This window comes from Microcaecilia unicolor, chromosome 10 (genome assembly GCF_901765095.1).
Source record: "Microcaecilia unicolor chromosome 10, aMicUni1.1, whole genome shotgun sequence".
NCBI classification, from domain to species: Eukaryota; Metazoa; Chordata; class Amphibia; order Gymnophiona; family Siphonopidae; genus Microcaecilia; species Microcaecilia unicolor.
The window spans coordinates 165,782,526-165,809,907 of record NC_044040.1 but is presented as its reverse complement, the minus strand read 5'-3'; the positions used below and the strand labels follow the sequence as shown (position 1 = coordinate 165,809,907).

Below are 27,382 nucleotides of genomic sequence, written 5' to 3'. Positions count from 1 at the left end.
TGCTAATTTTAGGAACGCCCCCATTCTACTAATGACTCTCCAATTTCCATGCCCCATTTTTCAAACTGCACGTAAAATTTAGGTGCAGATTCCGTGCCTCAATTTATGCACATAAAGTTCAATTAAATGTAATTAGTGCCAATAATTTCTTGTTAGAAAGCCAATTATTGGCATTAATTAGCTTGCTATTTAATTAAATTGTGCCCACAAATTGGGCATGTACCCAAATTTGTGCAATTTTTAGTGACTTTTACAGATTTAGGAGGCAAGTGCTTAACGTGGTTTAGCAAAGGGCCCCTAAAGGGCCCTAACTGTGCACTAATGAATGCATATCCCTGTTATCCATGTAAAGTTATTTAAGCATTTGACGTAGATATAAAATTACACAGACAGTGGTTGAAGATCATCTTGCTTGTAAATAAATAACTTTAGCAATGTGCACAATAATTCTATAAGAGGTCATTTATGTGTGTAAGTTACCACCTACAACTAGGCAGCTCTTTATAGAATTACCCTCTTAGGGCTCCTTTTACTAAGCTGCAGTAAAAGGGGGCCTGCGCTAACGTCAACGCATGTTTTTGATGTGCGCTGAGGCCCCCTTTTACCACAGTGGGTAAAAGGCTGTCCTTTTTTTTTTTTAAAGGAATGGCCATGTGGTAAATGAACCGCTTACCTCACGGCCATTTCAGCAGGGATCACTTACTGCCACCCACTGAGGCAGTAAGGGCTCCTGCGCTAACCTGGCGGTAACCACACAGCATGCAGCACTGCCCGATTACCGCCGGGTAAGCACCACCACTTAGTAATAGGGTCCCTTAGTAACTTAAACAGCTAACATTATCTAAGGACCCTGTTTACTAAGGTGCGCTAGCGTTTTTAGCGCATGCTGAAAACGCTAGTGCGCCTATAGCGTGACATAGTAAACAGGGCCCTAAGTGTCATAAATTTAAAAAAAACACACACACACACTTAAGTAGTCAGCAGCAGTACGGATCGAACGAGTGCTCGTAAATATTGACCTGATGTTTTTAACAGCATCCTAGAACAGGTCTACTTAGGAGTCTTCTTGTTATTTTTTTCTGAAATTAGCACTCCACCCTGAATTCTGATACCTAGTTCCTTGAGCATAGCCAATCAAAAAAAAAAAAGGAGGCTTTAGAAAGTCAAGGCCTATAGCGAGCTCATCACTGAAGAAGTCTGTCGCAGCACTAGGTTTCAGAGCACTTGTACAGGGAAAAGGCAAAAAACAGCAGGCAGCATTACATAGGATGGGGTGCTTAAATTTCTTTCTATTGGTTGGAATAAAAATAAAAAAAGGTGGGAATATGAGCCAGGCTATCCAAAAACTGGATCCAAACTAGTATTATTAAAATACACCGTTTTTAATAATTTCCAAACAAATGATAATAAAATAATTTCACATAAACAATGACTCGACACAATGTTGTGTTTCGGCCAGACGGCCTACATCAGGAGTCTTATAACTGAAATCACTTATGGAGTGAGATCATAGATTGATGGTTTCTTTTGAAAAAGTCTCAAATCATAAATACAAGTGCTGTAGACAAGAAAAGAGCATTAAAATGGGTCTTGAAAAAGACCGTTTCGAAAGCAGTCCGTCTTACACTGCACTCTGCAGGCAAACGATTGGTTGGACCATGAGACTTTTCTTCTCTTCTTTCTATTGGTTGGACCATGAGACTTTTCTTCTCTTAGGAATGCCTCTTCTGAAGTAGTGATCAGGATCAGTGCATGTAACTTGGGGTGTATGTGTGTGGGGGGGGTGATTATCAATATGGGCTGCCATTAAGATATGGTAAAATAACCTAAGTCATGCTATTTTAATGCAGGAACCCATTATATGCAATGAGACCCTGTACTAAAATAGCATGACGTGGTAAAATAACCTGTCTAAAGGGCAGCCCACACTGATAACTTCCCCTTTGAGGCTCCGAGTGAGAAGGGATTCAAAGAAAGAAGAGATTAAAAGCCAGAAAGCCTTCAGATGAGAAAGTTTCTAAATAAAATAAAAAAAAATTTGACACTCTCCTAATGAGTGACAGTTGCCATCTCTGAAAGTACCCTTTGATTTAGAAAATATGTGCATAAAAAATTATTTAATTAGTTTCTCTTATTTTTTTTTTTGTTAGTGTATTTTTCTCTGTGAGTCTGTAAAGTTTTTTTTAAGTACATGTGTGAATTTTTTTGTCTCTATTCCTCTCTTCGTCCGTGAATGGATCTCACTCTAGAACCACAGATACAAATTTCGTACTAAAGAAATATCTTACAACTCTCTCACCTTTCTCAGGGGTCTTCCAGTCAATTATCCACCATATGCAATACAAAATAAGCAGTGGCCACAGACTTGTGAACAGGAGGCAGGTAACCAGAAACAGACAGCTTGGTCCTTTTTAAAGAAAATAAACTTAATATAAGATTTTAATGTATAGCTGAAAAGAAAATAATCAAATTATTATAGGATAAACTTCACAGTTACATATGTGCCTTTCATCTGAACAGGATCACATAACAGTTTCCAATTACACTGTTTCACAATTATACATGCACACGCTTCAAGGGGTGGAGGAGCAGCCTAATGATTAGTGCAATGGGCTGACAACCAGGGGAACCAGGTTCGATTCCCACTGCAGATCCTCGTGACCCTGGGCAAGTCACCAAGCTGTGGTAAAAAGAGCCCTGCGGTAATGGTGGGGGCTGATTTTCCCATGTTCCAGGGCCCTTTTTTACCACAGAGGGTAAAAAGACCTAGAAAAAAAAATGTTCATGCGGTAAGAAAAGTCTTTCTGCTTGGCCATATGGAGGGGAGCTCTTACCGCTACCCATTAAGGTGGCAGTAAGGGCTCCTGTAGTAACCCACTGGTAACTGTGCAGCACGTGGCAATGCCCGATTACCGCTGGGTTACTGCCTTGCCAACCATTTCTGGGGTCCCCCCCCCCCCCCCGGAAATGGTGCATGCTTGACCCGGAACTACTCCCAGTGGTCACATTGGGTCGGCGGTAGTCCCGGAATAGTGAGCGGTAAACCCGTGTTGGGCTTTCTACCACTCTGTAAAAGGGCCCCTCAAACCTACACTGCCCCAGTATAAAACAGATGGTAGGGCCAATAGGGGCAGAAAGGGTACCTGCACATAATATATGTTAACCACTGTTATCACAGAAAGGCAGAATATTGAATCCATGATCCTTCACCCTTTCAAGGGTAAAAGCCCTGGCTATTCAGGGGAAAAAACAATACAGAGGGGATTTTATAAGGAACATGGGTGTGTACCACAGCATTGTACACACTCAAACAGGATCCTATTAAATTGCCTGAGTTTTTGCATGTGTAAAAAAGTGCACATGAACACAAGCCAGCTGATATATAAAAGCACATATCCAGGTAGCAGCACTAACCACATTGGAGGGGGGGGGGGGGACTCTATATATGATGCCTAAAAAAATTGGCACTGTAAACATTTCTACCTAGGCTAATTCTATAAGCGGTGCTTAGATTTATGCATGGTATATAGAATATGCCTAGACGGACCTCACTGCGACTAAAACTACATACAGCCATTTACACCAATAAAAATGTGGCGTAAGTCCCTGCGCATAGATTTACATGCACTAGGCCATATTCTATAACAATAATCATAAATTTTGAAACACCCGAGGAATGCCCATTTCCCTGCCTGTGCACATTAAAATTTAGGCACAATGCATTACAGAATAGGCTTCAGGATTTGTGCACATATATTCTAATTATTTCCAATTAGTGCTCATTATTGCTATTAACGATGATTATCTGGTAAAGCCAATTAAGTTATGTGCATTGTTTTAAAATCCACCTGGATTTCCATGCGGAAATCTAATTGCGTTATACTGAATCCTGGGATGGTGCCATGAATATTCCCTCTGATTGCCTCAGCACTATCTGGACAAACTATTAAATAAATAACCGAGTAGACTAATTCTTTAAAGATTTAGGGATAAATTCTATAAATCATGCCTAAAAAAATCGTCATAGAAAAAATGGTTAAGCATTATTCTGTGAACCGCGCCTAAAGTTAGGTGCAGTTTATAGAATAGTACTTAAGCGCAGGGGTCACACTTGAATTTAGGCACATTCATTTGCACTAATGAAAATGTGGTGCAAATTCCACTGCCTAAATTTACACACAGAATCCCCTTATTCTATAATTGCATGCATAACTAGGAATCAATGCCCATGCTCCTCTCCAAAACACCCACGACCCTCCCATTTCTGTGCCTCTTTTCCAGGATGCGTATAAAATTTAGACATCTAAATTTACATGCATACCTGTTAATTGATTTCAATTAGTGCCAATAATTGCTTGTTAAAAAAACAATTATTAGCACTAATTGTCTCGTTATTCAATAAACTGCATGTGCAATTTTTGGGGACTTTTATAGAATTAGAAGGTTAAAGTACAATAATACCATTAAATGGTATAGATAATAAATCACAAAATCCTTACATTTCTCAAATTAAATCTCAAATAACAAATAACAATATGTGAGTAATATGCTCAGTGAAAATCATCTCTCTATAAAATGTAAGATGATGACATAAATATCATAGCGCATTATTCAAACAACATGGAAGCCTCAAGAAAAAGAAAGAGTCCAGCTATATGAATCAGCCTAACAAAAGTATCACAATAAATGTTAAAAAAAAAAGTCTTATCATTGTAGTTGAGGTTCCATGGTAATAGTAAATGTGCTGTGCATTTTTAATCAATCCATTTTCTCACTTCAAATATATTGTTGATCCCCGATGCCCAGGGCAGTATAGAGAGAGGTGTGACCAGCAGAAGAAAGGAGGTGTTGATGCCCTTGTATAAGTCATTGGTGAGGCCCCACCTAGAGTATTGTGTTCAGTTTTGGAGGCCGTACCTTGCGAAGGATGTAAAAAGAATTGAAGCGGTGGAAAGAAAAGCTACGAGAATGGTAAGGGATTTGCGTTACAAGACGTATGAGCAGAGACTTGATGACCTGAACATGTATACTCTGGAAGAAAGGAGAAACAGGGGTGATATGATACAGACATTCAAATATTTGAAAAGTATTAATCCGCAAACGAACCTTTTCCGGAGGTGCGAAGGCGGTAGAACGAGAGGACATGAAATGAGATTGAAGGGGGGCAGACTCAAGAAAAATGTCAGGAAGTATTTTTTCACGGAGAGAGTAGTGGATGCTTGGAATGCCCTCCCTCGGGAGGTGGTGGAAATGAAAACGGTAACAGAATTCAAACACGCGTGGGATAAACATAAAGGAATCCTATTCAGAAGGAATGGATCCTAAGGAGCTTAGCCGAGATTGGGTGGCAGAGCCGGTGGCGGGAGGCAGGGCTAGTGCTGGGCAGACTTATACGGTCTGTGTCAGAGCCGGTGGTGGGAGGCGGGGCTGGTGGTTGGGAGGGGGGATAGTGCTGGGCAGACTTACACTGTCTGTGCCCTGAAAAGGACAGGTGCATATCAAGGTAAGGTATACACAAAAAGTAGCACATATGAGTTTATCTTGTAGGGCAGACTGGATGGACCATGCAGGTCTTTTTCTGCCGTCATTTACTATGTTACTATGTCTATGGGTATAGCAGGAGGATATGCTGGATTCAGTTGGTGTAAATCCACACACCCAAAGTTGAGCATGGTTCCTGGCACTACACGCTAGCCTATGAAGGTTGCCCATCCTGGAACACTCTTTAGAGAATACCATTCGGCAATGATTTTTTTGTGTGTGCTGAATTTTGAAAAAGTGCACTGGCTCCCAATCAAAGAATGTAATGCTTTCAAAATCTGCACCCTGGTTCACAAAATTATCTACTGCGAAGTGTCGCGTCCCGCCATGCTCCTACCTGCTCTCCCGCCGTGGGGGGCGGGAGTCAGCGGCCTCTGCGGCGCGGAGTGGCATTCCAGAGGCTCCCGAGTGGAGGTGGGCGTTGTGGCGGGAATGGCGGGTCGGCCCAGGACCGGCGGTCGGCGACGGCGACCACCGGCCCCGCTATCACCGGGTGTGGAGGCGAGCTTCGCGCCGCTCAAGATGGCGGCGCTGGTATGCAGGCACCGGGATCTTCCGCGCTCCCGAGCCGGAGCTGCGCCCACCAGGCTCCGGATTGGAGGGCCGAAGCAGTGGGTCCACCTGGGAGGTCGGGCAGCACCAATCCAGGGGGCTCGGCCGACTCCCGGGGCCGGATTGGTGGTCTTCTTCCACGAGGGCGGGGCGGCTAATAGGGCTCGATATTTAAAGAAGGAAGCTAAGCTGACACTTCGCTTCCGGTTCTGTTTCCGTAGCCGCCTTGCTAGCCGTTATCTAAGACTGTGCTGAGATTATCTCCAGGATTGCTAGCCGCCTTGCTAGCCGCTATCCAAAGACTGTGCTGAGATTATCTCCAGGATTGCTAGCCGCCTTGCTAGCCGTTATCCAAAGACTGGGCTGAGATTATCTCCAGGATTGCTAGCCACCTTGCTAGCCGCTATCCAAAGACTGTGCTGAGATTATCTCCAGGATTGCTAGCCGCCCTTGCTAGCCGCTATCTGAGACTGTGCTGATATTATCTACAGGATTGCTAGCCGCCCTTGCTAGCCGCTATCCTAAGACTGTGCGTGTTGATTGCTAGCCAGGTCAGTCCGACAACCCCGTGGTTCCAGCAGTCCTGCTGGCCGCCTACAGCTGGGGGCTCAACCCTTGGTGAACGGCGGCCGCCGCGGGTGAAGAGTCGGGGTTGCACGGCTGTCCTCTGAGGTCCTTCGGGGCATTGCGGGGCCTAAGGGCTCACCAACAAAAGACAAGACACGAAGCCCCGAGATACATGACAGACCTCATAGACCTACCAACCAGAAACACATCCGGATCAACACGAACATATCTAAATCTCCACTACCCAAGCTGCAAAGGACTTAAATACAAATCAACTTATGCATCAGTTTTTCTTACTTAAGCACACAACTGTGGAATGCACTGCCAAAACACGTGAAAACGTATGGCCACCTAAACTTCCAGAAATCACTAAAAACTAACCTGTTTAAAAAGGCATATCCTACCGATCGAACCTAAATGCCTGAACTCTGCAACACAACGAAACCAAAGCACGTAATGGCATAACATAACTCCTCTGCTCTACGATTCCCTAATGTGTCTGTTCCACATGAACTCTATTTTACCACAACATCACTTTGTATTTGTTCATACCGAAGTCAGCGATCGCCTCTCCGGTAATATGTAAGCCACATTGAGCCTGCAAATAGGTGGGAAAATGTGGGATACAAATAAATAAATTTTGAGTGCCATTTACTGAACCAGCTCCATATGCTCCATATGCATATTTTATAGAATATGTTCTTGCCAGCACATACACAAACATATTTATTTATTTAGATTTTGCTCACACCTTTTTCACTAGTAGCTCAAGGTGAGTTGCATTCAGGTACTCTGGATATTTCTCTGTCCTAGGAGGGCTCACAATCTAAGTTTGTACCTGAGTCAATGGAGGGTTAAACGACTTGCCCAAGATCACAAAGAGCAGCAGCGGGATTTGAACCAGCCACCTCTGGATTTCAAGACCAGTGCTCTAACCACTCCTCCACTCTACACATAAGTATGCTTGCCTCAGAGTATGTGTAAACGTGTGCGCTTACTTTCCCTGAGGTAATTGTATAAGACACACAAATGCACATGATGCCTATGCACCTATGTGCCTTTTCTGCTCAAGGGGCTGAAGCAGTATGTTGTGCATCACAGCCATGTGCTGAAGCTCAGCACATGGTTTCCCAACCAAACTGCATGCAAAAATGTGCACAACCATGGATGAGCACACAGTTTTCATGGAAACATGCACACTCAGGTGTGCATTAGAATCAATAGTTTGTTCACAATCAATATTTTGCTGACAAGAAAATTGTATTCTATGCCCTGAAAGGAAATGGCCCGGAGTATTTGAAGAATAGAATGATCCTCCACACACCGCCAATGACACTAAGGTCCTCCCAAGGACTTTCACTAACTACACCCTCTCCAAAAGACATTACACGATGTGATACCCGCAAGCGAGCCTTCTCCGGAATAGCCCCCACACTCTGGAATGCATTGCCTGAAAGGAGGAGTGGCCTAGTGGTTAGGGTGGTGGACTTTGGTCCTGGGGAATTGAGGAACTGAGTTCAATTCCCAACACAGGCAGCTCCTTGTGACTCGGGGCAAGTCACTTAACCCTCCATTGCCTGCCGCATTGAGCCTGCCATGAGTGGGAAAGCACAGGGTACAAATGTAACTAAAATAAATAAAAAATAAAATCTCTACTTCAGGAAGCAGGTGAAAGCTTGGCTCTTCAACCAAGCCTTTAATGGAAGAAGTAACTAACTTGTTAGTCTCACTCACACACACAAGGATTGACTCGGGCTGCACATACTGCAGTGGGATATGTTTATCCACTCCTAGCCTAACTGAGATAATATTTAACCATCTCTCTGACCTCATGTGCAACTTTCTTCAAATCTTCCTACTTTCTTACTCATCTATATGTTACAACTTTGCCTTATCCTTCACTACCAATTATAATGTTCTATTACGTATTGTGTTGTCATTGCAAGTAGTATACCATGCCATATTTTGTATTGTTACTTGAATATTTTTACTGCTGTAATTGCCTATTGTTCATGTTTGATCTATTCTTACTGTACACCACCTTGAGTGAATTCCTTCAAAAAGGCAGTAAATAAATCCTAATAAATAAATAAAATTGGTATGCTATTGTGATAGTATTAGCGAGCATTCGAGCACTGGGCCTCTGTGAAGCCTGTAAAGAAGCAAATGAAAGCAGTTTAACAAAAAACAAACCAGGACATTAAACAAAACTGGGAGGCTGGCCTACCTTGTAGGAATGCAATAGTTGCACAACAGAAGATTCCTTATAGATACAGTGGAGATGTAGTTTAGAGGGCTGCTTATTCCTGTTCTGGGGATCCTTAAGGGGCCCTTTCACAAAGGTGCGGTAGGCTCAATGTGCATGCAGCATGCGCCAAAATGAGATTACTGCCAGGCTAGTGCATCCCCCTGGTGGTAATTGTGGATTTGGTGCATGCCCATACCGCCGGGACAAATTATTTTTTAAATTTCCTACCGCGTGTTGCGTTTCTGGCGTTAATCGGTAGTTGGCGCATGCTGACCGGTCACTGTGCGTGTAGCACATGAGCCCTTACCGCTAGATAAAAGGGTGGCGTTAAGGGCTTAGGCCGTAAATAGGCGCGTGATGGTTTCAATTTTACCGCAGGCTCTTTTCCCGGCTCATTGAAAAAAAAAAACCTTTTTCCCAGATGCGGTAAAAACTGGCCTGGCACACGCCAGAAACATGTGCCCTCACTACCACCGGCCACTTGTTGCTGCGGCTTAGTAAAAGGATGCCTAACTTTCCCCAACCCTGAGTTTTTATCTTCCCTGGCTGGACCATGCCCTCACGGCTGATTTCTTCAGCCCTGGCTCAGTTAAGGTGGCCCAGTGGGGGAATATGTTTAAGGACAACTAGGGTTCTTCAATATGCTCCCTCACGCTATTATTTAAATTTCTGCATTTCAGCACTGTAACCTTCATTTCACAGCCTGAACATAATCCCCTTTCACCCTGCATTTGCTGACCTGATGAACTCAGCTCCTCATCCCACTGCTTTTTTTTCCCATTTAACCAGCCCTTCAATAAAGCAAGAAACAAAGATGAATCTTAAAATGCTCACTGAGGGGCCCTTTTACTAAGCAGTATGAACCCCGATGTATCAATTCCTATGCTGTTCCACCTGCTTTTTCCTGCAACGTGAACCCCAAATCTTCCCATACATACACTATCCCTTGTACATGCAGAGGAATTTCCGAGTTCCTGGTCCAGTCACGATCAGGTGCTTCCCTCCATGCCGCCTCAGCTCTGGCACTGCTACAAAAAAGTTCTCCCATGCACAGCCTCACCTCCATGAGTACTCCACCAGCTGGGCAGCAACTCCGTGAAACACCCAGCAGCTGTTGCACCCGGTAAACCTATTGGTTACTTTCAAACTAAAACATTTCGTTTCTGCTTTGTAATATCTTATGAGCCTAACCTATATGCTTGGGTTGTTCTTCTACTTTATTTTTGTGTTTTTGTTGTTTATTGTTTGCATTGAAATAGTCAATAAAGATATTGAAACAAAAAAAAAAAACCTAAAGCATTTTGAAACAGTACAGTCTCTGAAACAGATCATATGAGATAGTTGGAAACCTAGTTAGGGTATGTTTATACAATATCTGTAATATATTTACATAACAACATAAGAGTAGCCATACTGGGTCAGACCAATGATCCATCTAGCCCAGTATCCTGTTTCCAACAGTGACCAAGCCAGGTCACAAGTACCTGGCAGAAACCCAAATCTTGGCAATACTCCATGCTACCAATCCCAGGGTAAGCAGTTGCTTCCCCATGTCTGCCTGAATAGCAGATTATGAACATTTCCTCAAGGAACTTGTCCAAACCTTTTTTTAAATCCAGATACGCTAACCTCAGGCAAAGAGTTCCAGAGTTTAACTATTTGTTGAGCGAAAAAATATTTCCTCCTATTTGTTTTAAACGTACTTCCATGAAGTACTTCCTTCACTGTCCCCTAGTCTTTGTACTTCTGGAATAAGTAAAAACTCAATTTACTTCTACTCGTTCTACAGCACTCAGGATTTTGTAAGCTCAATCATATCTCCCCTCATCCGTCTCTTTTCCAAGCTGAATAAACAATAAACAGCAAATTATATTTATGCACATACTAAAATAAAACTACACAGAATACCAGGAAAAAATGCTATTACTTTTTTATGCCCTTAACTATGATATATTGAAAGAAAATGTACTGTAGAAGCCATATAAGGTTAACGATCGTTGGTTTTCCCTCACTTCTTCAATAAAGTTCTGTAGTTGCTATTAGTTCACTTGACTATGTGGAAATACAATCTCTTGATCTGTCAAAATTAAATGTGCAGATCAAAACACAGAATGATGCTTGAATATAGAAAAATCAGTGGTCTTCCCAAGGAAGAGACCAGAAGAACAGAGGACTGAACCAATGGCCATAATGGTGCAGTCTACAGGGCCTAGTTACTCTTTCCGCAAGGAGATTGGTTCAATTCATTCAGAATACTACAGCAAGACTAATAGAAGGTTGCAAGCGATGTGACCACATCACACCATTTTTGCAAAAACTTCACTGGCTACCAGTACAATACAGGGCTACATTAAAACTCTATGTCTGATCTTCAAGGCCCTTAAAGGAAATGGCCCAGAGTACCTGAACACCTCCAAGGACACTAAGGACCTCTCAAGGACTATTACTAAACACACCCTCTCCAAAAGACATTACACAATGTGATACCCATAAGCGAGCATTCTCCGGAGTAGCCCCCACACTCTGGAATGCACTCCCTGAAAGGCTCCGCTTAACACAAGACTATCTCTACTTCAGGAAGCAGGTGAAAGCTTGGCTCTTCAACAAGGCCTTTAATGGAAGAAGTAACTAACTTGTTAGTCTCACTCACATGCACATGGAGTGACATGGGCTGCACATACTGCATCAGGACATGTTTATCCGTTCCTACCCTAGCTGAGATAATATTTAACCATCTGTCTGTCCTCATGTGCAACTTTCTTTAAATTAGACACAATTACCCCAGATTCTATATAGAGTGCCTAGAAATCTGCGCCAATTTCAGTGTGGATTCTATAACAATGCGCATAACTTAACAAGCTAATGAACGCTGTTAACAACACTTAACAAGCAATAATGAGCACTAATTGGCACTGATTAGAATTTACGAGCACAACTCGCTAAGCATATTCTGTAATGAAGTGCATCAAATTTCTAACATGTACAGACAAAAAGGGGCATGGTTATGGGTGGGGAAATGGGCGTTCCATGGATGTTCTGAAATTTATACAAGAGTTATAGAATATGGCCCAGTTCGCCTAAATCTATGTGCAGGGATTTATGCCAGATTTTCATTGCTGTAGATAAATGTGCATAGATTTAGGCACTGATATGTCAACTAAACATACTCTATATACTGTGCCTAAATCTAGGCGCTGATTATAGAATACGCTTAGTCTGCACTGATTTGAGCGCTGATTTTTTAGGCGCCATATATAGAATCTCCCCCTTAGCGTCTACAAGATCTTAGAAAAACGGTAGTGAGTTCCAGATATCAACCATCTGATATTGTATAGATAAAGATGTTTGACCGATTTTAATTTAGTCACTACCGGGAAACACAATAAAAACTGATTTTGAGCGTTATATCTTGAATTAACACAATGTGTTAAGTTCATCATATATAAAGGAGCTCCCCTTCCAAAATTGTAAATGCTATAATGCACAATTTAAATGTATCCTATTCTCAGAAATGATTTTCATTTATTCGACGGTGGAGATGATTTTTAGATGACATTCTTTTTGTGGGATGAAACTAAGGAGCAACTAGATGAATTTTAAAACTGGATTAATACTTTGTCTTCACATCTACAATTTACAACTACTTACGGTAAACAGATTGCTTTTTTGGATGTTCATTTATCCAGAGTGGGAACTGAGATTCATACTGAATTATACCATAATGTGGCAAGAAATACATTTTTACTTTTTTGGACTTTGCATCCTCATCAGTTAATGTCTAATTTACCCATTAGTCAATTTTTATGAATTAGGTGCATTTGTTCTACAGCTGAAAAATTTGAACAGGCAATTCTCCTCAAACAACACTTTCTCGAGCAGAGGAACCAGCAGATGGCAATAAGAAACACATATTTTAGGGCTAAATTTGCTCAAAGAGAACTATTATTACAGTATAAAGAAAACAATAGTGAGGACAAATTAGTAGCTATTTTTCCTTATTCTATGAATATGTAATTCTCCATCATAATGGGGATTACTAACAGGTATGGTTAGAACTCTCCAGAGTCACTGGTGGGGGAAGGTTAGAGGTGTAAGAGGAGTGAGGATCCAGTCCAAGGGGGTTGGTTCTGGGATAATTTGCAGAAGAAATGTGCTATTGAGTAGTGATTGATAGTTGGGGAGGAGTCAGAATTGATAAAAGGGTTACAGAGGGGAACACTTTGGTTGCCTGTACCCCCCCCCCCCCCCCCCCGCTGGGACCCTTGGAGGAGAGGGGGCTCCTAGAGTAGCAGAATAAACTGGGGCTGAATTAAGGAGAGTTGCTGCCCCTAACAGTGGCAACTGAGAAGCAGTGAAGATCTCTGGGTGGATAAAGGGAACCCAGCCCGAGAGCAGGAACCAGAGCAGGGGAAGCCTGTTCAAGGCCAGGGCACTGCTCTGAGAAGTGCATTGCCTTCTTCCGAAGGACAGCCAAAAGGGTCTGTGCCTGAAGGAGAACTGAACTGTGATCAGGAGCATCCTTGGATTACTGCTAGCCTGAAGGGATGGGTAAAGGACAGGTGGAGCTGTAAAACAAGCTGGAAAGTGATTGAGGTTGCATCACACAATCTTGAATGGATAGGAGGACTGTTGAGACCAAATGTTAATTGTACAGAAGAAGTTATAAAATGGTTTATCTGCCAGTTGCAGAAATTTCAGTAAGGGGTCCTTTTACTAAGGTGCAATGAAAAATGGGCTGCGCTAGTGTAGGTGCATGTTTTGGGCGCGCATCCGATACTGCAGTTGGTAGACTCCTCCTGCGTATTACTCTCTGCGCTATTAAGTACATTATTCCGTTTATAATTTTTTGGATTTATGAGGCACTCTATATAATTCAGTGAGCTTATCCTGAGTTTATATTTAATTGTTGTGTGTTTTTTAGAGATTGTGCACTATTGATCACCATTTTGGAGTGTTTTGATTAGAAATGTTTTTCTGTCTGATGTCAATTTTTGCTGTAGAGGCTGAGTACCTCTTTTCTGTAATGTTACTGAGGTCTTCTCTATTTCCTTACAGGAGTACTATAATTCATTCATGATTTACAGATTGGGTTTTCTTGTGTAATATTCTTATGTTGGGTCATTCTTTTTTTTTTGTCCTAATTTATTTTGTTTCTTAAAATATTCCTGGAATTCAAAGGGACAAGTTGTTTTTGTACTACAGCCAGCACTCATTTTATTCATTTTGTAAAATCTCTGAGTCCACTCTTCAACTGCGTGTGCTATATCAGTGATTTTATCTGTCAACTAAATTATCTACATTTTAAAACCTTAGAACCTTCTTTAAATATCAGGCAGACCCAACCACTAAGTGTACAAGATGTCCACCTAGGGCAGCATAATTTTTTGGGGGGGGGGGGGGGGGGTGGCAATGAGACTACAAGAGTGTTGCCAGAATGAAGCCTTGAGCATCCACACATGCTGAAGGCCTGTGGAATCCTGCTCCTTCTGAACTTTCTGCTTTGGAGGAGGTGAAACCTGAAAGGCCTTGAGCATGCACAGATGCTCAAGGCCCTGCACCAGAAATGGTGTGGTTTCTTTCTCCGGGTGCCACCCCTTAGGCAGTGGCGAACCAAGGGGGGGGGGGTGGTGGGGGCGGTCCACCCCGGGTGCACGCCGCTGGGAGGTGCCACGGCACGCGCCTGTCAGCTGAGTTCCCTAACTTCGCTGCAGCTCCCTGTGCCCCGGAACAGGTTACTTCCTGCGGCACCCCCCCCAGCGGCGTGCACCCGGGGGGGGGGTGTCATTTTGCCGGGGGGGGGGGGGCGCTGCACCCAGGGGGGGGCGCATCGGCGATCCGCCCCGGATGTCATGCAGGCTAGGATCGCCACTGCCCTTAGGCATTAGGGAAGAGAAGCCATCCCTTGAGGGGAGTGGGAGGGGAGGAAGGAGGGAATGGGAATGGGAGAGGCTGAACACTTTAGGGAAGAGGGAGAGATCCCCAGCTGGACAAATCCTGCTGTGGATCCTGATGGATGGGAGGAAATGAGAGAGATGCTGGACACCATGGGGAGGCGAGGTAGGGAAACAGAGAGGTACAGGACAGTTTTTGATAGGGAGAGATAGGGAAGGAAAAGGGAGATGTATAACATGATGGGGGAGGGCCCTGAGCTGCCCCTTGGTGAAGGGGAGGGCATTGCCTAGGGTGTCAGATACCAGTTCTGTTAAACAACACCATCCAACCATGTAGCACACATAATAGAGAAACTGAGATGCAACATTTGATACTTAATAATCTTCTGCTGCAACAAACGCACAGGGCAGCCCTCACTTACCTAACAAAAGAAATGTAAGAATCCACTGCAGCACACTGAGCAACTGAAGCTGCTGGCTGCGCCGGGTTCGCTTCTCCTCTACCTTGGTCCCCTGTGCCAACAATCCCAGGAAAATGCATTAGCAAAAATCAGAGCAAAGCAAATGACCAAGCTGGTTCAGAGCAGAGTGAGAGAGAAAGAAAGAAAGAGAGAAGCGGTATGCAAAATTTTGGCAGTTAGCACCAGTTGCCATAACTTTAAACCTTTTGAAGCATGACATGGGTACATGGTGCAGAGTATTTTTTCAAGTCATGCACCAGTTTTAACAGTGGAAAATTCTGCAACTAATGTTCCTTCTAATTTTTTCCAGGCATGATTGGGTGCACACTATGTTGGGAACATCATGTTTGCGATTGAGAAACACTGACAATGTTAGAAGATACCGCCTTCTTCCATTATCTGCTCCATGTCCTTTCCTTTCTTTTCCTTGCCTTCTTTACCCCATCCTCAGCATCCTCTCCCCCACCTCTTTCACCCCCATCCCCAGCATCCTCTCCCCTTGTCTCCTTCACCCCAGGCCCAGCATCATCTCTCCTTGCCTCCACCACATCCCCAGCGTCCTCTCCCCTTGCATCCTTCCACTTTCTCCCAGTATCCTCTCCTCATCTCCTTCACCCCAACCCCAGCATTCTCTTTCCTGCCTCTTACTCCTTTTCCACCTCCTGTTCCCTACCCCTCCTTTCCTCCTTCTGCAGCATCTGCCTCTGCATCTTTCCCTGCCTCCCATAGAGTATACCTCCTCAGCAGCAGAGTTAGGTTTACCAACTCTAAGGGGATATTGATAACCAACTCTAAGGGGAAACCCCACCCTCCACCACTCCAGGTCTCTTGAATTCCTTCAACCTATCCCATCTTCTATCCCCTTCAGGCTCTCTTGTACCCTATCCACATTCTTTAACACAACCCTACTCTCTGTTGTCAATACCCCCCCCCCCCCCAATACCATCCTACTGGGTCTCCATCACCCCCTTTATTTCCTCCCACCCCTGGTCTTTTCATACTTGCTGCAGAGTAAGTAGCAATGCAGACCCAGAGAAGGAAAATATTTCCACAATGGCCAAGTCTGCATTTTTGACATAAGTGGGATCATGGGATGGCATTCACCTTCTCCTTGCCCCTCCCAAGCATTTACACTGCCCATTTCAGTATGGAGAAAGGGGATGGGATCTGATGTACTGCTTTTCTGTCATTACAATCAAAGCTGTTTACATATGCATGTTATGTTGTATTCTGCCTTGGACAAAGGTGGTTTAGAAATAATAAAAATTCTAATTCTATTATTATATACAGGTATTTATTTTGTACCTGGGGCAGTGGAGGGTTAAGTGATTGCCCAGAGTCACCGGGAGCTGCAGTGGGAATCAAGCCAGTTCCCCTGGTTCTCAGGCCATTGCACTAACCATTAGGTCGCTTCTCCACTTGCACCCCTGCTCCTGTCCCTCCACTGCCCCCAGCATTTGACATTTCTTATGCTTTCCTCTAAGCAAAGCTGAGTATTTAAAGTATACATTTCTACTTTATTTCATGGTGAGTACTTTCAGAGTCCTGTTTGTCTATCTGTCCTGATTAGACTGTAAATTATATAGAGCTGCAGCACCATAAAAATATTTAATACTGGTAGCAATAATTATCTAACCCATAGCTATTGCAATGAAATGGCTTTAGCTTGTTAATCCACAAACCACTGAACATCACAATGGCTAACCCTCACAAGGTTATTGTGAATGGTTTTTTCAACTTTTACTTAAACATATGGTAATAAGCCTGTCTCAATATAAATATTTTTGTTCCTATTGGCTGCTTAGAAGTGGGTTTTACATCTGCAATGGTTGTGTTAGTGTTATAACACTGGAAATGTTAAAACAATCCAGCTAGTAATATTAAGGAAAAAATGTAGTGGTCAGTGAAAATCACAATGATCCAAGTTATTCTTTTTGAATTCAGATTTTTCTATAGCATTCTTAAACATTATTGGTATTTCTTGTATAGTTGTTCCCATCAATGGTGATTTATTTTATGTTCGGAGAAACGGGTGCAAACAAAAATGTTGTGAAAAAAATGTTAAAAATCTGCAACTTATGGGACCCTTTTACTAAGTTGTGCTAAAAGGGGCTATGCACGATTAGCGCGTGGGTTGCCCCACGTGCTGAGGCCACTTTTAGCACAGCTGTAAAATGGCCACATGTCTATTTTTTCTATTACGGGCCAGGTACTAATTTCCAAATTAGGCCATGAGCCCTTACTGACACCTATTTAGTAGCCGGAAAGGGCTCGTGCACTAACCATGCACTGATTGGTTGGCCTGTGGCAATGTACCTGCGCTAACCACCTACTCTCCGCCCCCAAACACGATCCTGGGGCTAAAAAGTACAAAGTAGTTTTTAGCGCCGGGGAAGCATGTGCAAATGCCTGAACTACCACAGGATGCATGAACACATCCCACGGTAGTGCATTTTAGCGCACGGGAAGTATGTGGTAGTGCTTACCGTCACTTAGTAAAAGGACCCATATGTTTGCTAAAATAACAGAACATAGTAATTAGATGAGTAATAATAAAGTTAAACTAAAAATACAGAAACAATATTGTTTCTTAAAGATGCAGGTTTTTATTTAAATTTTTTTGTGTTTTTTTTTAGTTATGGTGCTGGATTCCCCCAGGAGTTAAGTATCATAATGCACAATAATTAAAGTTTCTGATTTTCAGGGATTTTATTTCACATTACACAAAACCCAAGGACAGCTCCGAGCTACAGGCAGTACCACATTATTGGCGCTGCTAATACTCAAGGTAACACAGTAACATGAAGGCACAGATGAGGGGAGATGACAAAGGTCTATAAAATGAGTGGAGTGGAAAGGAAAAATGTGAATTGATTGTTTGCTCTTTCAAAAAGTAGAAAGATTATAGATATCCCATGAAGTTACTAAGTAATGCATTTCTAGCAAATTGTAGAATTTTTGTTTTCACTCAGTGTACAATTAAGGGGCTTTTTGACTAAGCTGCACTATGAAATGAGTTTATGTGCCCCTTACATGGGCCTTTCCCATGAACTAAGCCCATTTCTAGCACAACTGTCAAAAGGGCTTTTTTCAATTTGTTTTATTTCTGGCCATGCACTAATGATTGCATAAGCATGCGGCCATTTCAAAAAAATTACTGCGGGAGTACTTACCATCTCCTATTTAGAAGGCACTAAGGGATCCCATGTTATGGACACACTAACCAATTAGTGGAGTGGTAACAGTGCACTAGTTGGTTAGTTCATCCAAGCCTAGTCATCATCTCTGACACGCCCACTCCAAAAAATAATAATAATCAGAATACACTTCGCGGGTAGATGACAAAACTAACGCGGAACACTTCAACGTATTCTGTGTTATGCCATTTTTGCTTCATTAGGTGTGCATTAGCACTTAACGCAACTTACTTTAAGGGCCCCTAATTTGTGGAATTCATTGCCAGAAGATATGGTAAAAACAGTTATCATAGCTTAGGAAAAGGTTTGGACAAGTTCCTGGAGGAAATGTCTATAGTCTGCTATTGAGATAGACATGGGGAAACCACTGTTTGTTCTAGGGATCAGTAGCATTACTACTAGTTGGGATTCTATCAGGCACTTGTGACCTGAATTGGCCACTGTTGGAAGCAGGATACTGGGCTAGATGTACCATTGGTCTGACCCAATATGGCTATTCTTATGATAAAAAAAATTATATATAATGTATCTCCTGTATATGCTAATTTATTTCAGGCATGTTCATGCATGACTTATACTTATGCTGGGCAGACTTATACGGTCTGTGCCAGAGCTGGTGGTGGGAGGCGGGGCTGGTGGTTGGGAGGCGGGGATAGTGCTGGGCAGACTTATACGGTCTGTGCCAGAGCCGGTGGTTGGGAGGCGGGGCTGGTGGTTGGGAGGCAGGGATAGTGCTGGGCAGACTTATACGGTCTGTGCCCTGAAGAGCACAGGTACAAATCAAAGTAGGGTATACACAAAAAGTAGCACATATGAGTTGTCTTGTTGGGCAGACTGGATGGACCGTGCAGGTCTTTTTCTGCTGTCATCTACTATGTTACTATGTTCATTATGGATATCCTGAAGCTTAACTGGCTGTGGGGTCTCCAAGACAGATTTGGCAAGCCCTATCTTGACAACACTACACAACAGCAGAAACACTCACCATTTAAAAACGTAATCTCTCACAGCAATGATTGCTTGTCTGAACACCAAACTGTAGTGGCCATTTCAGTTTATTGATGATGAACGCCCCCACTCAATCAAGTGCCTGTTAATGGAATAAATTAATGTAGTTTTACTGTGTTAGTTCATTTGGATGCATGTTAATAAAATTTAACACATCTAATTAAAAAAAATAGATAAGCTGATAACCTTGTTATTGGACAATACATTTTTTGGATTAGCTTTGGAAAGCTGAAACCTCCTTCTCACCAAAAAGCCCCTCTATATTTTTGCAAAGGTTGATAAATGACAGCTCCCTGGAGTAGTAATGGGTTGAATAGTGTATGGAGTGTACCTCAAAGGAAGACAAGGGGTGGGACTGAGACAGAAGAAGAGATTAAAGCCTACAGGAAGAGAAGAGTTGCAGCCGAACCCCACCATTATGGCCAACCAAGTAAGGTGAATGAATAAAAACGTAAGCGTCATGAGCGAGGGCAGTAACTGAAACCGAGTTTTCAGGGAAAGCCAAGTTTCAATTAAAAGTAAGAAGATGTTGAGGTGAGAGACAAACAGGGGGCACCTTTTCCACTGTCTGCTAAAATTGACCCATAAATCTCAAGTTTTAATGAAAGAGCTTAGGCTCTACACATAAATTCTGCCTTGCCATAGATTCTGTGACTGGTTGCAGGAGGCCTGGCTATTGTGAGAGGGTCCCTCAGTGATCACCCCACCCCTGAAGGGTGACCTAGTATTTGAGTGCTGGCACCTTTTTTGCTGGAAAAACGCACTGGAGACAAAGAGGTCATGAATGTAGATGCTGGAAATAGAGCTGATATTCAACAGGGAACATAAGAAAAGGAGAAAAGAGGGGAGAAGAAGGAGAGAGATTAAGGCTGGATGCCCTCCAAGTCAATTCTTACATAGAAGATGTAAGAGTTGACTTGAAGGTCCAGGTTTGGGATTAATATCCCCAGCTGAAAGGAAGAGGAGGAGGAGGAGGAACTAGAACAGCTTTTAAACTAGAAACGGGGGAAAGGCAGACAGTCGCTCAAAAGTGCATGGTTCGGGATAAGGTATCTTTTGAGGATATCACCCAAACAGGGAAGAATAAGTTCCTTTTAAGTAAGGATGTCAAAGAAACCAGACACAAGATAACATATTAATAATGCCATGTATTAAACGGGGTATAAAACTAAGCAACACGCATGCATTGAAATGTCTATACACAAATGCAAGGAGCCTGAGACATAAGATGGGAGCGCTGGAATACATTGCACACAATGAAAAATTGGATATTATAGGCATCACGGAGACCTGGTGGAAGGAAGATAACCAGTGGGACACAGTCATACCGGGCTACAAATTATATCGTAGTGATAGGGTAGATAGGATTGGAGGAGGGGTAGCACTGTATATTAACGAGAACCTTGACTCAGATAGGCTGCAAATATCGCAGGATACAAAACCCCTATTGGAATCTTTGTGGATCGAAATTCCACGTGAAAAGGGGAAAAAATTAGTGATAAGAGTGTACTACCGTCCGCCTGGCCAGGATGAGCGGACGGACGCAGCAATGTCAAAGGAAATTAGGGAAGCAAATAAAATGGGCAATGTAATAATAATGGGTGATTTCAATTATCCGGATATAGACTGGGTTAATGTAACATCGGTAACATTTCTTGATGAAATCAAGGACAGCTTCATGGAACAGCTGGTTCAGGAGCTGACAAGAGAAGGAAAAATACTAGACTTAGTCCTTAGTGGAGTTCATGATCTAGTGCGGGGGGTAATGGTGCGAGGGCCGCTTGATAACAGTGATCACAATATGATCAGTTTTGAAATTGGCATTGAAGGAAGTGAACGTAGGAAATCAAATACACTAGCATTTAATTTTAGAAAAGGTGATTACGATAAAATGAGAAAATGGTGAAAAAAAAAGACTAAAAGGAGCAGCTCGCAGGATAAAAAACTTGCATCAGGCGTGGATGCTGTTCAAAAACACCATCCTAGAGGTACAGGACAAATATATTCCATGTATTAGAAAAAGAGGAAAAATGACCAAACGTCAGCCGACGTGGCTAAGCAGTAAGGTAAAGGAGGCCATTAAAGCCAAAAAACAATCCTTCAGAAAATGGAGAAGAGAACCGACTGAAAATAATAAGATAAAACATAAGGAATGCCAAGCCAAATGCAAAGTGGAGATAAGGTGGGCTAAAAAGGACTTTGAAAAAAAGTTAGCATTAGAAGCAAAAATACATAGTAAAAAATTTTAGATACATTAAAAGCAGGAAGTCAGCTAAAGAATCATTTGGGCCACTGGACGAAAGTAGTGTTAAAGGGGTGATCAGGGAAGACAAAGCCGTAGCGGAGAAATTAAATGAATTCTTTGCTTCGGTCTTCACCGAGGAGGATTTGGGAGGGATTCCGGTGCCAGAAAGGGTATTTGAAGCAGGCGAGTCGGAGAAACTAAACAAATTCACTGTGAACTTGGAGGGTGTAAGGGGTCAGTTCTGCAAACTGAAGAGTAGGAAATCACCAGGACCGGATGGTATTCATCCCAGAGTATTAATAGAACTGAAGAATGAACTTGTAGAGCTACAGTTAGTAATATGCAATCTATTCCTAAAATCAGGTGTGGTACCGGAAGACTGGAAGGTAGCCAATGTTACGCCGATTTTTAAAAAGGGTTCCAGAGGAGATCCGGGAAATTATAGACTGGTGAGTCTGACGTCGGTACCGGGCAAAATGGTAGAGGCTATTATTAAGAATAAAATTACAGAGCACATACAAAAACATGGGCTAATGAGAAAAAGTCAGCACGGTTTTAGTGAAGGGAAGTCTTGCCTCACCAATCTACTGCATTTTTTTGAGGGGGTGAACAAACATGTGGACAATGGGGAGCCGGTGGATATAGTGCATCTGGATTTTCAAAAGGCGTTTGACAAAGTGCCTCATGAAAGACTCCAGAGGAAACTGGAGAGTCATGGGATCGGAGGTAGGGTATTACTATGGATTAAGAACTGGTTGAAAGATAGGAAGCAGAGAGTAGGACTAAATGGTCAGTATTCTCAGTGGAGAAGGGTAGTTAGTTGGATCCCGCAGGGGTCTGTGCTGGGACTGCTGCTTTTTAACATATTTATAAATGGCCTAGAGATAGGAGTAAATAGTGAGGTAATTAAATTCGCAGATGACACAAAACTATTCAGGGTCGTCAAGTCGCAGGAAGAGTGTGAAAGATTACAGGAGTACCTCATGAGACTGGGAGATTGGGCATGCAAGTGGCAGATGAAGTTCAATGTTGACAAGTGCAAAGTGATGCATGTGGGTAAAAGGAACCCAAATTACAGCCATGTCATGCAAGGTTACGCGTTAGGAGTCATAGACCTAGAAAGGGATCTGGGAGTCATCGTGGATAAGACATTAAAAACTTCTGCTCAGTGTGCTGCGGCAGCTAAGAATGCGCACAGAATGTTGAGTATTATTAGGAAAGGGATGGAAAAGAAACACGAGGATGTTATAATGCCGTTGTATCGCACCATGGTGCAACTGCACCTAGAATATTGTGTCCAATTCTAGAGATGTGTCCAATTCTGGTTGCCGCATCTCAAAAAAGATATAAAGGAATTAGAGAAGGTGCAGAGAAGGGCGACGAAAATGGTAAAGAGAATGGAATGACTTCCCTATGAGGAAAGGCTGAGAAGGTTAGGACTGGAGAAAAGGCGGCTGAGGGGTGATATGATAGAAGTCTACAAGATAATGAGCGGAATAGAGCGGATAGATGTGAAGTGTTTGTTTACACTTTCAAACAACAACAAAACCAGGGGTCACAAGATAAAGCTAGAATATGGTAGATTTAAAACAAATAGGAGAAAGTTTTTCTTTACTCAGCATGTAGTTAGACTCTGGAACTTGTTGCCGGAAAATGTAGTGACAGCAGCTGGCCTTACAGAATTTAAAGGGGGTTTGGACAGATTCCTGAGGGAAAAGTCCATTGAACATTAGTAAGAATTAAGGGGGGGGGGGGTTGCCGGGTTCTTGAAGCCTGGATTGGCCACTGTCGGAGACAGGATGCTGGGCTTGATGGACCCTTGGTCTTTTCCCAGTATGGCGGTGCTTATGTACTTATGTAAGACAAGGTGAGGTGTGACTGTAGTGATGACAATGAGATACTTAGAGAAAATGGAGATGGCTTAAATGAGAGGAAGAAACTGTTTATGGTGAAGAGCAGTGGTCAGGGTAGAAGATGGAATGGCTGGTGAAGGGGATGAACATAAAGAATGGGTAGTGTGCTCTGCATGCTTATAGTGGTTTGAAGTAAGGAAAAAGACCAGAAAGACTGATCACCAGAAAGAGAAAATGTAGCAGAGACATAAGAAACAGAGAATGGAGAAAAATAAATGACCTGAACCGATGGTACAGCACATGCCAAGAAGCACACACTTGGTAATTGGCTGGAAGGAGGTATATCAGCAGAAGAAAGGTATCAGCAGGAGAAGTAAGTCATGGTGGATTTAGAAATTGGCACAGAGAAAAACAAGAAAGAGCCTGAAGATGCACCACAACCTCCCCCATGCATCACAAACAGTTTGAAGGAGCATGGGGCATCACATAAGATGCAAGACACAGTGGACTCAGGAAAGACCAAAGAGCAAGCCAGAAAGAGTCTATAGAAATAGTACCACTTCCCAAGTACTTCACGAGCAGCTGGAAAGAGCATGGGGCATCAACAGCTAAAGCACAAGTAGGTCATGATGTACTCAGGAGTCACCATGGAGGAAGTCGGGAGGACTAAGTAGACGGGCTGCAATCATGACCTCCCATTTTTTCTTTGCTCCCAGGGCACCACAAATAGCCCATACAAGAATATGATGTGCAATAGTTGAATAAAGTTTTAATTGCAAGTTATTACATGTCTCCTTAACCAGTGTACTATATTCTAAGATGCACAAAATAGCAGTTCTATTGTAATGCCACAGCTTTTTTACAGGGAAAAGGGTATAACCATCACATAAAGCTGCAGAAACTCTGAGATCGTATACTGCTTGTCTACATAGACTTAACCCCATCCATTGCCTCAGGTACAAACTTACGACAGGGAAATACCCTCAGGGACAGGGAAATACCCAGTGTACCTGAATGTAACTCACTTTACTACTACTACTACTTATCATTTCTATAGTAACATAGTAGATGACGGTAGAAAAAGACCTGCACGGTCCATCCAGTCTGCCCAACAAGATAAACTCATATGTGTATACCTTACCTTGATTTGTACCTTTCTTTTTCAGGGCACAGACCGTATAAGTCTGCCCAGCACTATCCCCTCCTCCCAACCACCAGCCCCGCTTCCCACCACCAGCTCTGGCACAGACCGTATAAGTCTGCCCAGCACTATCCCCGCCTTCCAACCACCAGTCCCGCCTCCCACCACTGGCTCTGGCACAGACCGTATAAGTCTGCCCACCACTATCCTCGCCTCCCAACCACCAACCCCTCTTCCCCCCACCGGCTCCGCCACTACTAAGCTTATGCAGTGCTATACACTGGACATAAAGAGACAGTCCCTACTCCACAGAGCTAACTACCGAAAAAGGTGTGAGCAAAATCCAAATAAATAAATACATACATACATAAAATAAATACTGTAAAACACTTTTTAGATCAACACCAACTCAGAGGCATATGTTGCTGAATTCTTAAACATATGGACCATGTGCAGGACTTCTTTGAGCATAGCTATACCATGTCATACAGTGCATCAGAGCAGTTAAAAACATAAAAGAATAACTAAGTACTAAGGAAAATAGAAAACAGAGAGAAAAGAAGAGCCCAGCTGTAGATGCTGCTCTTCCCGCCATCCACCTGACAGCATAATTTACAGTATTTAAGAAAAACAGCAACAACTTTTTGCAATGTTGTTTTCCTACACTATAACTACAATGTATTTTCTCTGCACAGAGTTCTAAGAATATACAGGTGGAGACAGACTCTGTAGCACAGAGCACAATTAACCGGCCATAGAGTTGTGTGGAAAGAAAATGGAAATACGTATAAACATATCAACCATTTCCATTGAAAGTTTTCAGAGCTAAAGGCCAGCCGTAGAAAGGGCTGTATGAGTGGTGTGGCCCCACAGGGCGTAAATATAAAGGGGCACAATATCGCTCCCAGACCACCCTCTCCTCTCACTGATGGTGGCAAAGCAGGCAGGTAGGGGTGGATGGGGGAGGGGGGTTATCCTCAGCTCTTGTGAAACCATGTTTTTATATATTTTCAGTTTCTCCATTTTGAGTGTAACATATTTGTATTCCCTTTTTCAGAGTCACTATTTCACAAAAAGGTGGTGAATGAGCTAACTGGACTCTCAGGGCTTCACTCTTCCATTTTAGTAAGATATGCTGAAGTGACAAGCAATCTCGCCCCTTTTCCCCATCTCCCACTCATATTGTACATTATAGCTGCACAGGCTAGAGTCCATAAACACAAGCAAGAACACATCAATCAAAATATTTGAAACATTAGCCACCAGTAGAAACTGTATGCTCGATCTCATCAAAAAATCTTGGTGTGATGCTCAACAACTTAGCTTTCAGAAAGGGTTAATGTAAAGATCGATTGAAATTCCCCCCCTTCTTCCTCATCTGTTCATCAGAACTGCAGCTGCCAGTTTTCCCTGCCTACAACTCCTGCTTGTCAGCATCATGCAGACACAGCTGTCTGAGAAATAAATGGGCATGTTGTGTTTTTATGGCCTATGCGGGGGGGGGGGGGGGGGGGGGGGGGGGTTACGTGAGCCATTACTTAAACACAGCAAAACCTTCATCTGTAGGAATTAACAATTCTCAATGATTGTGTGTAAACCTCAGCCTCCGCCACCCTCTGCCCCCCCTCACATTCCTTTACACGGTCATGCACTGGCCCCGTTAGTTTCCCCTCTAAAAGCACTAACCTGACCTTCCCATCCAAAGGAAGCAAATGAATGCTGCTGGAGAAACATGATTCCTGGAATACAGAAATAGATAGGTAGATATTTGTTTAATTCTATCATACAGGATTCTTAAGGCTTCAGAGACAAAGCAGAGAGAAGAAAGGTACCACCAGGGTACCATGCAGGATAACAGTATCTGTAAACCAGTTTCTGATTGGTCTGCCTCCTAAGCATCTCCCTCAATCACCAGATGTTGCCTTCTGATTGGTCAATATTTTTTCTTCAGGTTGGCTGCTTTCTCTTTAGCTGACAGTGAACTGAGCAGAGATTACTTTGGGTTGCACTGCAATATTTAAAGCCCCCCCCGTCAGGAGCAACTCCAGGCACTCTGCTACTTAAGGCAGAGATCAGATGGTGCCCCCTCTTAGGGCATCAGGGGGAGTTTTCATCCCTTAGAGCTCCAGTCAGGGAATGGGGATAAGGTCCCTTTCCAACCTCCAGTCAGGTGCACAGCAGGGATGTGGGGGTGGGAGGGAACTGGGAAGTATGGACTGTGGAGAGTGCAGTGAAGGGTCTTACCATGAGATCTGGCTCTCAGTAGCAGGAGGCGATGTGTACTTAAGTGCTTACGTTGCTGCTTGTGCAACTGGAGTGATTGAATAAGGAGACTGGAAGGCAAAGAGGTAACACTGTTAGAATTATGCATAATGTGTATGTCACTCACTTCTTCAAGTGCATTGATGCCTGGGTGATTGAATCTGCCCTCCCCCATCATTCTTGACTCCTTCACAGTCAGGGAGGGGCACCCACCCCGCCCCGCCCCAGATATCTGGTAAGCTTTGGCCACATGGTAGTAGGCTCCACCTTCTGGCTGCAGCCATTTGCTCCTTCAGAAGCTGTTCAAGGGAGCCCTTTTTTTTCTTTCAGTCCCTAGTGCTGTTCCCCCAAATTTGCCACTAGAGGCAGCCACTTTACTTTACATGATAGAACTGCTACTGCCCCCTACTGTTCAT

At 43.1% G+C, this 27,382-nt stretch overlaps 1 protein-coding gene across 1 annotated transcript in view; it reads right to left on the bottom strand.

The window, feature by feature from the left end:
- Positions 1-27,141, bottom strand: part of LOC115478347 (diacylglycerol O-acyltransferase 2-like) — a 94,656-nt gene extending 67,515 nt beyond the window's left edge. Inside the window, exons 1-4 of the mRNA XM_030215652.1 lie at positions 26,949-27,141; positions 26,391-26,443; positions 15,222-15,312; positions 2,300-2,407 (exon numbers count right to left, since the gene is read on the bottom strand). Coding sequence (XP_030071512.1) covers positions 2,300-2,407; positions 15,222-15,312; positions 26,391-26,443; positions 26,949-27,141 — 445 coding nt within the window. The remainder of the gene's footprint in view (positions 1-2,299; positions 2,408-15,221; positions 15,313-26,390; positions 26,444-26,948) is intronic.
- Positions 27,142-27,382: the final 241 nt, after the last annotated feature.